We start from the raw sequence: 14,616 nt of genomic DNA on the forward strand, positions 1-14,616 counted from the left end.
TTTACACCATCACTTACTTGTTCTTACAGTCTTGGTCTGATCCTCTGGGTTGTCGGGAGCTTGCGAAGAAACAATTACAGAGTATTCACGTCCTGGTATCAATCCTGTGAATGTGTGCTGTCGAATGTCAGTGTTAGTGTAAACCTCAGAAGATGCATCTGCTGGTAATATTGAGACAAGGTAGTTCGTTGCCTGTGGGTATTCATTGAATGATATCCGTATGCTGGTGTCATTCACTGATTTGATGTTGATTCCTCCAGGTGTTCCAGGCACTGTCAAATAATGATGAATTCATTAATTTGCATTTTTTTATGGGAATAGAAAATAATTTAATAAAGTTTCAAAATATATATTTATTACGCATATAGCATTGTTTCTTCTGAAAAAAATATTTTTTTTTTATTGATGAATGAATAAAGATTAGATTCTGATACTGAAGAGGCTGATGTGCAGCCACCATCCAATCAAGCCTGGTCAAACAAGCACCTGCACAACTTTAAAGGTGCCATCAAAGCCACAGCTATTAGTCAATAAATCTCTGTCAGTGGCCTTCATCTTCTATTGACACCCTCACACTCTACCCCATTTTGGTCAATACATTTTGGACACATTTGAACTCTGGTCTACCAATAACTAGACTGATGCAACAACCACAACACTGCCAGGAACACTTCTTACCATTCCACTGCATACATGCAATCTCTTAAAGAAAGGTAGTTTAACAAAAATTGAAAATAAAACTGTACTCACATGTAGTCTGAGTGAATTCATAGCCCTCACTCTCTTGGTTCCCAGCAACAGTTACTATAGTGATGGTGTAGTCAGTACCGGGGTCAAGACCTTCAAACTTAAATGTATTACTACCATCAACAATGTCATTGAATTCTGGTGTAAAGCCATTATCTGGTGCATAGGAAACTCTGTAATATTCATTGCCACCGACTGGATCAGACCAGGATATCGTCATAGTGTTCTCACCCACTGCCAGAATTGAGTGTGATGTAACTGGACTTGGCTCTGTAGGTCAAGGTACAGTAATTAGGCAAGTTAAAATAAACAAGATGTGTATTTAGTTGCATCTGCTATACATGATAGAGATTAACCTATCATATGTTCTATTGGCCCCTAAACCAGCATATAGTATTATTATTTGATATTACAGACAGTACAGGAATTACAAAGAAGCTGTTTTTTTTTATTTTCACTGATAACTAAATGAGCTAAATTAAAATCCAGCAGCATTTCAATTGCCTGAATACACATTCTGAATGGCTGATAGTGTGATTTCTATTATGCAAACCTTAGTGAAATACATCATATACCATGGTTGTGTTATGTTTAGATACATGATTTTTGAATGCTTTGTGGTTGTCTCTACATAGTGCCGTGTAGGCGATTACGTTCCATTTAGATATAGATCATTCAACAATTCAAAATTATTTTATTACCCCACTGTACAATTAAATAAGACCAATGAGGGCGCCATTCCACTTTCTGCTTTCAATGCATAAAATGACCATTGAGGGCGCCATTCTACTCTCTGCTTTCATTGGCTGGTTCCCGCCTCAAGTGTCATGGCGCACCAAGCCACAAGAGGCTGGGGTAACTAGTAACGAATTCAGCATTCTGATTGGTTCATCACTTTCTCTTTGCTTGTTCCATTTCCCTTGATTACCTGACGTCAGCGCTCACGCTTGTGGCCCGAGAGCAGGGGTTTCCTTTTACTTTCGAAAGTTCGGCAAATAAAAAACTGTTTCTTTTGTTATAAATTTGCACAGAAACAGCGAAGATATGTCAGAAACATCTCAAATATGTAAATCTAAGGAGGCAGTATGTATGAGCATGGCTTATTGTAGTATTACTGACACGTTTACGCAGAACAGAACTAATTACGTCACTCAGTCACGTGCCTTCCAGCCGGGAAACTGGCCCAAATGAAACAATATGGCGATTACTAGTTACCTGCTTCATACTGGCCATTCGCAAAGGATGCTGGGAACCAACGAATCAGCTTTCACTGCATGAAAGGACCAATGAGGGCGCCATTCCACTCTCAGCTTTCACTGCATGAAATGACCAACGAGGGTGCGATTCCACTCTCTGCTTTCCATGCATGAAAAGACCAACGAGGGCACCATTCTACTCTCAGCTTTCAATGCATGGAAAGACCAAAGAGGGCACCATTCTACTCTCAGCTTTCAATGCCTAACTTACTTGTATATTGTTTTTGGATGACAACAGCATTTTCATTTCCCCCACTCACTGTATACAGTGTCACTATATAAGCAGTCCCAGGAGAGAGACCTGATGCAAATGCTTGGTTTCCACCGACTGATACTGCGTCAAGTTCATTTGTTGGATCACTTTCATCAGCATATGTTATTTTTGTTGAATCGTAGCTTCCAGGTGGATCCTCCCATGTCACAAGCATAAAGCTTCCAGAGACTCCAGATATAGTGAGAACAAAGTCAACTGAAATAATAATACAAAAATATATCAATTTATGGAGGCAAAAAATAGTGAAAGAAAAAACTAAACTGAGAGACATTAAAAAATTAAAACAGAATTTTATTTAATCCTTTTTGATATAATCTGACAGACATGTGCATATTGATGAAGACGCAATAAAGATATTATTACATGTATCATCATTATTATTATTATCATCATTATTGACTGTGGTGGAACTTTGAGCTCTTTGATTGCAAGTTTATTCATCAAGCAGTATAAATTTCAGTTTCAAAAAATTAAAAACCAAAAGAATACACTTATTGAGAAAAAAATTAATTTTACAATAAACACATTTTTTCGCTAGTTCGCCCTCTATGGTTGAAACCAGTGTAGATAACACTGCTTAAGATCAAACTGTAATGCATAGTTACCTGGTGTAGCTGTTGTTGTCACAGCAGTGCTGAATTTTGCCAGCGCACCAGATCCACTGACAGTTACCATGGAAATTGTATATTCTACATCAGAGGTTAAACCATCAATGGTATATGTTGTGTCATCCCTACTAATGGTGATTGGATCGGATTCAGAGCCACCACTTGGTGTGTAGGTAAGTCGATAACTATCGTATACTCCTACTGTTGGGGGTGTGAATGCCAGAGAAATGCTGTCACCAGTGGTGGCAGTAACTGTTAGCGATGATGGTGGATCTGGAACTGAAAATGAGAGCACATACACAACATTATTGTAGATTTTCATTTTTTTTTTATAATATAGATGTGAAACATTCTACAAAGTTCATGTTGTGGGGGACACACATACAATGTTACATCCATATATTTGCAGTTACATATTAGATAATGTAAAAAAAAGAGTGCCTTAAGCCCCTCCCCGAGTCTTAAGCTGAACCCTAATACTCCAGCTCACAATGTAATGTCAAATAATTATTAGTGACCTAAAGAGGGGTTTCTATAATTGAAATGGAGGAGAGATACTGTAGAGGCAGAGTTTGGATTAGAGTTATGGGCAAGGAACCCGAGGGAACTCTTACCAGTAATGCATTACTTTCTTTCCACATTGAAGGCAATCTGTTAAACTAATATTTATTTTCATATGTGATAATACAAATTGAGAAGCTGTGATTTTTTAACATTATCATGTGCAGTTACAAAAAAAGCAATGGATTCTTGCTTCTATTGCTGAACCTTGTCCATCTGCTTTTCGTGCTCATTACACCAGTGGAAAGGAAAAAACAGCTGTGAAAATGTTATGCCAGCAAAAAGGACTAAAAAAAATGATGGAATTAAATCTAACTGATGTGAACACAAAAAATAATTACTCAGGAACCATTAGCTGCAACAGATTTATGAACGTAAAATGAGAAATCCTGGTGTGAATGCAAATTTCTGGAATCGTTATCTTTTTAATACAAGCCATAATGTATGCAAGAGTCAGTTATTTGATGAGCATCGCTTTTATGAAGTTATACATTACAGCAGTAATTAAAGATTATATTGTCCCAGCAAAAGTAAATATACGATTTGAACTTACCAGCATCAGATAGTGTACTTGCATTTACTTGTGAAGATTCTCCAGCCACACCGTCCACGAATAGTAGAACAGTAAAGGTGTACGTCGTTCCTTGTAATAATCCATTCACTGTGTAATCATTGCTTGTTGTTATCTCTGATGAGGTACCATCAACTTTAGCAGGACTTATAAAGACATAATACGAAAGTGTTCCTGTTGCGGTTGGTAGATCCCACATTAGTCGTATTGATGTGGTGGTTATATCAGATGCAACAAGGTTCTGTACACTTTCTCCATATACCTGTTACAATAAACAATACATGCAATATATTGTACAAATGTGTATATTCCAGTATATAACATCATTCTACGGAGTTGGAATGAAATCATGCAAGTCCTCTCAGAAAAAAACAATTGTTAAAATTGATATGCATCAATTTTAGGATTTTAGGCAAAATGTCCATCAATTCAAGAAATGATATCACATCATACAAAATCACAGAACTATTGGTATAACCTACAAGTATAGATATACGAAGGAAGAATCTGCATGGACATGAACAAAAACTGAAAGGCTGCCAGTTGGTTATTTTTGTTTGAATCTCAAAATAATATGATATGCACCTATAACTCAATATGCATGATCGTGACAAAGTTGGAATGAAATCACCCTGTTCATCTCTGAGTAATGGTTCCAGACACATTTAATTTCCCAGTTTGATAACCAAAATGGCCACCAGTCAGCCATACTTTATCAAATGATAATGAAAATTGATGTGTACCGGTACATGCAAAAGACAGGGATCTTGCTACATTGGTTGTGGTGGTCGGCCACAACCTGCATTCAAAATTAGTGACTACCACGGAAATGCTTCCGACCAGGACCATTGTCTGATTTTTATTATAATTATGTTTCGACCAATGCGCATCCTAGCAATCGTGGATTATAATTTTTAAACAATAGACCTAGTCGCACGATATGTAGCGGCTTTGCTTGTAAGTAAATACTTTCTGCGATAGACAGTCTTCAGATTGAAAATTTCAAAATCAATTTCATCTCGATATAACATAAATTATCAAAGCAGAGTTCACGATCAGTTACGCTACTCAAGAAAAAAAAAAACAGATTTATTGCGTGGTTTGGTAAAATACATTTGAACTGTTATCATCACGAATCATGTAAAAACACTTCCTTCAAGACCTATTTTACATTTTCAAAAATTTCTAATCACCTCTTTCGAAAACCATCATGCAGTTTTCAACTGAAATCAATGCCAACACATCGTGCTACGACATCGCTTTACTTCCACAATGTAATTTTTATGATCACTACTATTCGGAAAACTTCAGATTCTACTGGCATTACCATGCGACATTATGATTGGTTAATAGCATTCTTGACCCATTGGGTTTTCATTCATAAATGTTGCTGTGACAGTACCATACGAAGCTTATAGTACTTTCTTATTTGCCTGCATTTCCCTCACATGTATGCTTTATCATTATAAGTCCTAATTAAACCATCATTCCTTTCATCATTGATTATGAGTAGGACAAAGTGATACATGGAATGTACTAAGGTGACTGTTATTGATGGAATTGATCCAATGACCTGCTCTGATCATTGTACACATCTTGTTGTTAATGGAGGATATCCATTATCATAACACAATACAATGTACCATTATACAAAGTATGCAGTTAACCTTTTTACCACCAGTTCCCTCTTTTCATCACAAAATAGTTCAATTTATAGTCTGTACTTTCGAGTAAAAACTGAAAATTCGCTCAAATTTTGTCTGTTAATTGTCTTTAAAATTAGAGTTCATTTCCAGAAATATTGAAGAATATGAAAAAAAAGTACAGAAAAATTTGGGTGTCAAAGTCTGGTGGTGAAAAAGGTTAAGAATTAGAATGATGTTTTCACAGCTAGTCTTTATATTATATTTTTGTAAAAATGTGGTGTAATAATTTTAAATAAAGTAAAATTTTCAATATGGCAGATTTGTACGTCAACTTTTTCCATAATGATTCATGCTATGATCTCGATTCAGAAATCATTTTAATTTTTTTTTTTTTTTAAATCTCTTGATCAAGTGAATACATGTCCCATTGTCAGTGCATTTTATCCAAACACTTTCATCTATTTCTGATACAATGTACTTTGATAAAAAAAATAGGAATATCTTGGGAAAAATTGAGAAAATTAAACTCTGTATATATCATACACGTACATGTACCTAATACATTAATTTGCATAAAATTTTCAGTTTGTTAATGGATATTGAGTCTTGAAATTAAGAACACACAATACTGTGGATATGAAAATTATTAATTTCCAAAAGAATTTAATTTCAATGTACAGGTGTATGATCATATTCATTGGGTTATTTTATTTACTTCAATTTCATGAGAAATACATCATGGAGTTTGTGATTTTTTTCTTTTCAGAAAATATTTTAAAACTATGTAGTAATAAAAGCTTCACCATTAAAAATATATTGTTACATTTTCTTGTTCATTTTATATTTAATTACAAATTTTGTTTACATTTAAAAGTATAATTATTTGTAAAGATTAATTTCTTTTAAAATCTAAAATGGTTTGTTAATTAGAGAAAATAAATGTTGAAAACATAAAAATCAACATTTTCTTTATTAAATGTGCTGTTATTGTCAGTGTTTATTTTATTAGTTTTCAATGATGTGTAACAGCTATGCCATTGTGAAGCTGTCAGACATAGAGCAGTCCTCATTGGCATTTTATTGATATGCTTTTTGTCAAAATCATATCCGCTTATTGCAAGATGGCGTGTATTCACAATGTATTTATTAATCATATGAATGGGAAAAATGTATTGGTATGTATTACAGTATTAATGTCGTTAGATTGATAAGATAGTGAAGAGAAAAGAATTTCAAATAACATGTTTATTATTATGACTACTGTTCTACAAGTACAAGTTCATTCTATTGAACATTTTTCTTGTGTGCACCCTTGACCGCACCCGGATTGTGAATATATAATATACTGTATTTACTCTATTAGAAGTGTGATCATAATATTGTAAATGCAATAATATTTTATTTTTTTTAATTTTTATTATATGTTTTTGTGCCAGGTGACAGTTCCGGACATTGAGTGTCACTGTTGTCTCTCCTGACTTTTTTTCTGTATGTGCAAATTGCAAGTGCTTGTGACTACACATAGTTTTTAATTATGCTATTTTCATTGGTAAGTACAATTTGCTAATTTAAAATTAAATCCACATGAAACATGTAAAATAATAGTTGAATTCATTGTTTCTCTGCTAAGTTGAAATTGCTCAAAACATCAAAATAGTAAAATTTAATGTCATTGAAAATAGTTTTACAGTGACAGCTCATGGCAACCAACTCTACAAGAAAATGATATCAGGTGGTAACCTCGTAATACTGTAATCAAGGTATGTATTTTTAGTTGCATAGTGTGTAGATACATACAACACTTCACATCTAAATCTAATCAACATCCAGTTACTGTGCAGGAAGACTGGCTTAGAAACATAATATGAGGTTATTACAAGGATACCGCTAAGTATGCATGAAGATAGTACAGCGAGAGTATCGGCCGACACGCAGCGGAGGTCGATGTGACAGCGTACTATCTGAGTGCATATTTTGAGGTATTCCCGTAATCTTATTATTATAACATCTTTTCCTTCAAAGGATACACCATGGGAATGCCGAAATCATAATGTTTAGAGCAGAATCATCGATTTCTTTGTATGGAGTCCGGTTAAACCTTGGTGGCAGCCATGTTTGTTTTTTTATTATTAGAGGACGCTTACGTGTGCAATCATTCCATATTTGGAATTTGCATTTCCTTGTATAGGATGAAAATACCCCGTAAAATACTGCAAAATTATGGCACGCTGTAACTTATGGCGTTACGGTTACAGATGTACAATAATAGTATATAATGCCATTGGCTTAGTTTAATCTCTGTGATTTGCTGACAAGTTCTACCTGAACTGAAAAAGGAGCTTAGCATACATAGTGTACCAAAGAACTGATTTACGACACAGTGCCTGAGCCTTGCTTATTTATATTCCAATCACATTAGGGTGTGGTTAGATGAGTAATTTTATTTTCTGTTAACAAAACAATTCCAGTGTAAATCTTACCTACATCTTCATGTATGTTTTTAGTAGCAATCACACTTTTAAATAAATGACAGGAGCTTTGTTAAATATTTTTTTTTTTTTTTAAATTGATGAAAATCAATCATGTGGTTCCAATTACTTTGTATTTCCCTGATATGCAGTTGGCTGGCCACATTTCTGTTTACCGTATTATTGAAATGTGATACAGATATGCGCTAGGTGTGAGATGTAACAAATTGGCAAATGCTGCTTTGTCCGTTTGTGATCAATGGTTGATGCAAAAATGTTAATAGCGTATACATTCCTGATTAGAAGCTGCATCCCTAATAAAAAATGCACACATCCTTCTGAACAATGTGTAGATGCTCTAATAGAAGCAGCATCCTTTCCGTTACGTTGTTCTAATTTAATAGAAGCCGCAACATTCTACAGTATACTATTAATAGCACATGTCAAATTAAGCCATATTTTAATAATCTAGCATACAATAAATGCAACTTTTGGCGTGAATGCAATTCTGAAGTATTTTACAGAAGGCAAAAAATAATAATGCATGTACAGATAGGCAGATTTTAGCTTGGACAGGTGATTGAACAAAATGCCTGTCCCAGTAAACAGACGAAACAAGTTTTACTAACTGCCTAAATGGGGTACTGTAGAATACTTTATTTTCGCTTGGAATTAATTTTCACTATTTACGCTAATGATTCAGTGAAAAAAAAATCCAGCGAATATACCTTTTTTCCTATTTTTTACCTTCAGCTAGTCAGATGTCAGTGAAAATAAATTCCATACAAAACGCCAAAAAATCTTTTCAGCGAAAATTAATACCAACTAAAATAAAGTATTTTACAATACCACAAAAAAAAAGAATAAGTTGCAATTGATGCCAACTTTAAAAATTACAAATTTCTATGAAAAGTCAAAACTAGCTGACAGCCAGCTAAGTTAAGTTAAGTTAGAAGTTAAGTTGAGCTCGGACTGTACTGTGTGTATGTACATGTATAACAGATTTCACGTAAAATTATTAATAATTTATGCAAACACAATTCAACATCCGTTGAAATATTTCATAAAGTCCAGAAAAGTAAAGAAAACATTTTTTGATCAATTTTCTTTCTAAAAATCGATGCTGGACTGTTTTGTCTTTATTTTAAAATTTAAAAAAAAATTTTTAATTTGAATTTTCATGGAAATTAAGATCATTTTTTGTTAAATCTGCCAAAAATTAGATACGACACAAACCAGAAACATGAAGTTTGTTTCTGGGCCAAAGGGGAAAACAGTGTAATTGAAAGTAGAAAAGAGAGAACATTAAATTTAATAGTCTACATGTAGAATGGAAAATATTACCACAGTGAAAACTATTAAAATTATAAATTAATTTTTTTTAAATCGCACTAATATAAGCCATGATATCAGGAATATACATGTAACTCCACTGAGTCACTGAAGACAACTGTTATTTTCGTTACAATTTTTACCCATGTTTGGTGGAAGCATTTGGTGGAAGCATGATGGGGGGCATCACTCTCTCTATGAAACCTAAAAATGTTCACTTCTTTCTGAAATGACGTGTTCCCAAATTCAGTCTACTCTTCTTAGTAGATTTTTTATGAATCGGTCACACTCGCATTATTCAAATAATTAGTTCATAGTACAAACAGTTAATGGTGCATGAAACCAATAAGGACGTCTCTACAGAGTACAAGACAACGTGGAGATAGACAGGACAGAGAAGAAAGCTTAGTGTAGTCTATTAGTTACCTTTTACAACCCCCCCCCCCCCCCATTAAAATAAAAATATTCATAAGGTCTAAAATTAACCAAAGAATTTATAAAAAAAATTCTCTGTGCATTTAATGTTGGTAACATATTTACTGTACTGAAAATTGTACTGAGAGGCATGGCTATATACATGTAAACTTGTTTAGCATAATGCTATTTTAATTAGAAATAAATTAAAACGCTACATGTATTATTACACTGAAATATTTATTTGGAGAAGTTCTTTTTTACTTTCAGTACTTTATTTACTAAAACTTTACAAGGTTTTCCGAATTTTTATATACATGACGATAATATTATATTTAACATTTCTTGATTGTTACAAAATACATGTATTATATTTCATAGCAGACTTCATTTCATGAGATACAAAGCTTTGGGAACAGTATGTGTTAGAAAAATCAGGTTATAGGAAAATTCCACTCAGATTCCTTCAAGTTCAACCATGTACATTAAGTGACTAGCAACCCCAGCTAATCATTTCAAAATCCCTAATTTATACTTGCAAACATGTAACAGTACATGCATGCACTATGAAATAAAAACGCAATGTTATATATAGATATGCAACACTTAAATTAATTAATCATATTACATGTACCACCCCTTTCCCATACTAGTAATGCTATTACACGTCATGATTTTTTGAAAATGCCCCGAGAGCTAAACCCAGCTCTCCTGAACGCAGCAATGTGAGTGATTAGCTATTCTTGGTCTTGATTTGTGATAGTGTTATTTTAGTGGAGTGATATCACTTGCCTTAGACGTAAAGTCTACAATTAGCGGTTCGATTGTGTAGTTTAATCATGTACTGCAATAATCACATTATTATAATCTAATACTGTAAAATACTTTATTTTAGCTGGAATTAATTTTCGCTGAAAAGGCTTTTTGGGTGTTTTGTATGCAATTTATTTCTACTGATTTTTGACGAGTTGAATGTGAAATATAGGAAAAAAGGTATATTCGCCTGATTTTATTTTCACTGAATCATTCCTTCATCAAAAATAGCAAAAATAAAGTATTCTACAGTGACAGTTTACATTGGTCTTGAATTAGACAACGAGTTTCTGGTATTGTTTCTGGATACAATGTCAAGGACAAAATCCTTTTAAGTGATCTGATTCAGTTCTTTTAAAGCCAGGCCTGTATGAACAGGGCGTGTCTCAATTCACCGGCATTCAGGCAGCAATTGAGTGCAGATCTATGCATGTACGCGTGTACACAAATGAGTCATTATAGGAATGAAAGCTACATGTATCAATTAAAATCATTCGATACTGACAAATGCAACCCCTCCTAGGTGTGGTCATCTACGTACACCTTATCACATACAAGTGTTGTGAGCCAAGCAATGTTCGCAGCATCATTTGCTTGCTAACTATTAATGTCCTTAAAACCAAATTTGGAAAAGCAGGAACAGCTTAATATGAAATAAATATAATATTTTTTTTAAGTCTAAGACATAAAAATATTATTATTGCTAGATACAAAAATTCTCTGGAGCAAAAATCTGGACACTTTTCACTGCCTGGAAGTCATAACCCATGAAAACAAAAACTATTGAAAGACCATATTTTGGGTTAGTTGTAGACTCTTCTGGACAGGGCAACAAGATTACCCGTTACATGTGCAACATTATAAATGTGGTTGTTCAGGATTGTCTCATAGTTGAGTTTGTGCTGTTATACAAATTCTGAAAACAATTCTCTGGATACAAGCAATTTTGAACTACTGTGAAATACTTTATTTTCGCTGGAATTAATTTTCGCTGGGTGTTTTGTATGGAATTTATTTTCACTGATTTTTGACGAGTTGAATGTGAAATATAGGGAAAAAAGTATATTCGCTGGATTTTATTTTCACGGAATCATCCTTTCAGCGAAAATAGCAAAAATAAATTCCAAGCGAAAATAAAGTATTCTACAGTACCCCATTTAGGCAGTTAGTAAAACTTGTTTCGTCTGTTTACTAGGACAGGCATTTTTTGTTCAATCACCTGGTCCAAGCTAAAATCTGTCTATCTGGGACAGTTGGACAGGCCTTAATAAAAGAGACCAAAATAAAAATGTCAATTTTTTTTAAATGTACACACTGGCACTTTTATTTTTATATTTTGAAATCATCATTTAAATTTTTGTTTCATTTTTTTTCTAAAATATGAAAAGTTGTTAAACTATGCGCAACTAAGAGCAGATATGGTACAAGTGTATCTGTGCCATTTAGTCAAAAATCTATGTTTAGTCGCATAGTCAGGTATGCATGTTAATTTCTATACAGCTATTGCCAAGATTTACCCTTATTTATAGTCTCAGTCGTAAACCTAACAATACCTACTGTGATCAAGTATTCAAAATATGTACGTTCTTTCTCTCGTCAAACCCACAAAGCGTATTCTTCTATATGTACGCATACTAAAAGAGATCAGCGAGGCATTGACTCAATTGACACAGGTATGCCATTTGAAGCATTGTGTGACCAAGTCCGTAACACTGACACAAATACCGACTTACAGCGTACCAATGAAGAGAAGGGAAATTTTCATTTAGTGTACAATAGCTTATGGTGTCTTACTAAAGGCAGTAATGCAGTGTGGTTACTTAGCATAGGAGTAATAGATAATAATAAGCCAGCCTTTAACATATATATATAATTTATCATAGTTTGTAGAAGGAGTGAAGGATTTTGCCAACACTATATACTGTAAAATGATTAATTTTTACTGGGTTTAAATTTCACTGATTTACCATTTCAGGCATATTCATTGGGTTTTAAATTCACGGTTTTATCATTTAGATAATGTGTTCTATGCTAAATTTTACATATTCACTGGGTTTTCCTGACAGCGAAATAAGCAAAATTAAAACCCAGTTAATAATTAACCGTTTTACAGTACTTGTTAGGGCATACTTTGTGGTATCCTCATTTTCCCCAATAACACTAATTGGATTAGAATGGCCAAAAACTAAGGCAGATAATAGAAAACACTTGCTATGAACTTGGTTTTCACAAATGTCTCCTCTTGGAAATATTAGATAATCATTCCATATAAAGAATTTGTAATTTCTAATAAGGTAGTACGGTATACAGGTAACCGATACAAGATAACCATGTTATACCGCAAAATACAGCATGCTATAACTTGTGACGAAACTTTGAAATACAATGTATGTATAACAACACCTAGTGTTTTATACTTATATGTATGCATAAATATCTACCGAGGTTGTGATCAAACAAAGTCATTATCCAGAATACAATAAATGCATTTTCTGGTATACATGTATACATGCGTGTGTATTTCTACTATACACTTCTAATGAAACAAATATGGCTGGTAATCGGGGAAAAAATATTTTTTATTTTGCTTTATTACCGCCAACCTCTACTGTGATGATAACCACAATGCACCATGTACAATGTATTTACATATATGCGTGTGAACAAGATTTGTGTGTTAGAAAATCAATTAATGAAAGAATTTTTGTTTATACGGATCAGATCAAGCGAGACCAATATCAAAATAATCAGAGTTGATTACTAGACCTTTCTCAGTCTTGCTTGTTTGCATTAGTAGAATTGTAGATAGGTTATGATAGGTTTGTCCTGCCATTTTGTGATCATCACGCTTTCTTCAATTCATGCAAGATTTTCATCCCATATACTACTTGGTAGTACATGCATTACATCTGTGCATACATGTACTTGTACTCTAATCTTTACGGTAATATTATAGCTCACACTTGACCAATCGTAAGTAGCCATAGCACTTGACTGTACCAATGCTGATATCATCATACAAGTTGTGATACTGATACATGTACATGGTTTTTAAGTGGTTAGGAACTGGCAGGTTAATAGAGTATATTATTACTGGTATTACACCTTCCTTTGCAAATTCCTATTAATTACAATGAATCTATGCATGTTCACATACATACATACATGTGCCTGTGATGCCACCACAGTGAGATACTACTGTAGTATACAGAATTCCCTATACTTTTGCCAATACAAATGTTTGCTATTACAATATACCCCCGGTAATTTGAAAACGTTTCTAAAGACAGGCTAAATTGAAATTTACGAGTATATGTCACTTTCACTTTAATTTGATTTTCTTATCTGTTTTAATTCTATGTCTGCATAAGAATCTTAATTTTTTTCTTATTAACATTAAACAATTTACCAACAGTGCTTTGCATTTTGTAAAAAAAAATAAATAAAAGAATATGTTGTGAACCACCCTTGGAATATCCTTTTGGGGGAGTGAGGCTGCTATGTTTTGGAAATTATGATAATAACCGAATTGTTAAAGCTGTCAATATTCTTATTTGAGTCGCCAATTATATCTCTTTCTTCATGAAATGAATTCTTAGTGGTTTGATGGTTGTACATCATCGTGGTTCTGAGGTCTGAAATAATACATAAAACTATGTATGTATGTCAATGTACTGCAGTTCAACCAGGAAATGTAAATGGTAATACAGTAGACATCAGTGATTATCACATGCCAATATCCTTACTCACAGCTGTCAGTACCAGGCACCACTTCATGACGAAGAATAATCGTGCATACATGTATCTGGATCTCAGCCAACACAAGAACAATTCGAGGAGCTTGATTTTCGATGCTAAGAAGTTTTCACCATTTAATGAACATGCATGGACAAAACATTTGCATTGAGGGTTTGTGTGTGAACGAA

The 14,616-nt window shown here is 33.7% G+C and overlaps 1 protein-coding gene across 1 annotated transcript in view; it reads right to left on the reverse strand.

Annotated features, from left to right (window-relative positions):
• LOC102806478 (fibronectin-like) overlaps positions 1 to 14,616 on the reverse strand; it is a 31,952-nt gene that overhangs the window by 13,858 nt on the left and 3,478 nt on the right. The window contains exons 2-6 of the mRNA XM_085505980.1: positions 4,000 to 4,279; positions 2,883 to 3,164; positions 2,215 to 2,472; positions 751 to 1,017; positions 18 to 272 (exon numbers count right to left, since the gene is read on the reverse strand). Coding sequence (XP_085362106.1) covers positions 18 to 272; positions 751 to 1,017; positions 2,215 to 2,472; positions 2,883 to 3,164; positions 4,000 to 4,279 — 1,342 coding nt within the window. The remainder of the gene's footprint in view (positions 1 to 17; positions 273 to 750; positions 1,018 to 2,214; positions 2,473 to 2,882; positions 3,165 to 3,999; positions 4,280 to 14,616) is intronic.

This window comes from Saccoglossus kowalevskii, chromosome 12 (assembly GCF_978046115.1).
Source record: "Saccoglossus kowalevskii chromosome 12, keSacKowa6.1, whole genome shotgun sequence".
In the NCBI taxonomy this organism is placed as follows: domain Eukaryota; kingdom Metazoa; phylum Hemichordata; class Enteropneusta; family Harrimaniidae; genus Saccoglossus; species Saccoglossus kowalevskii.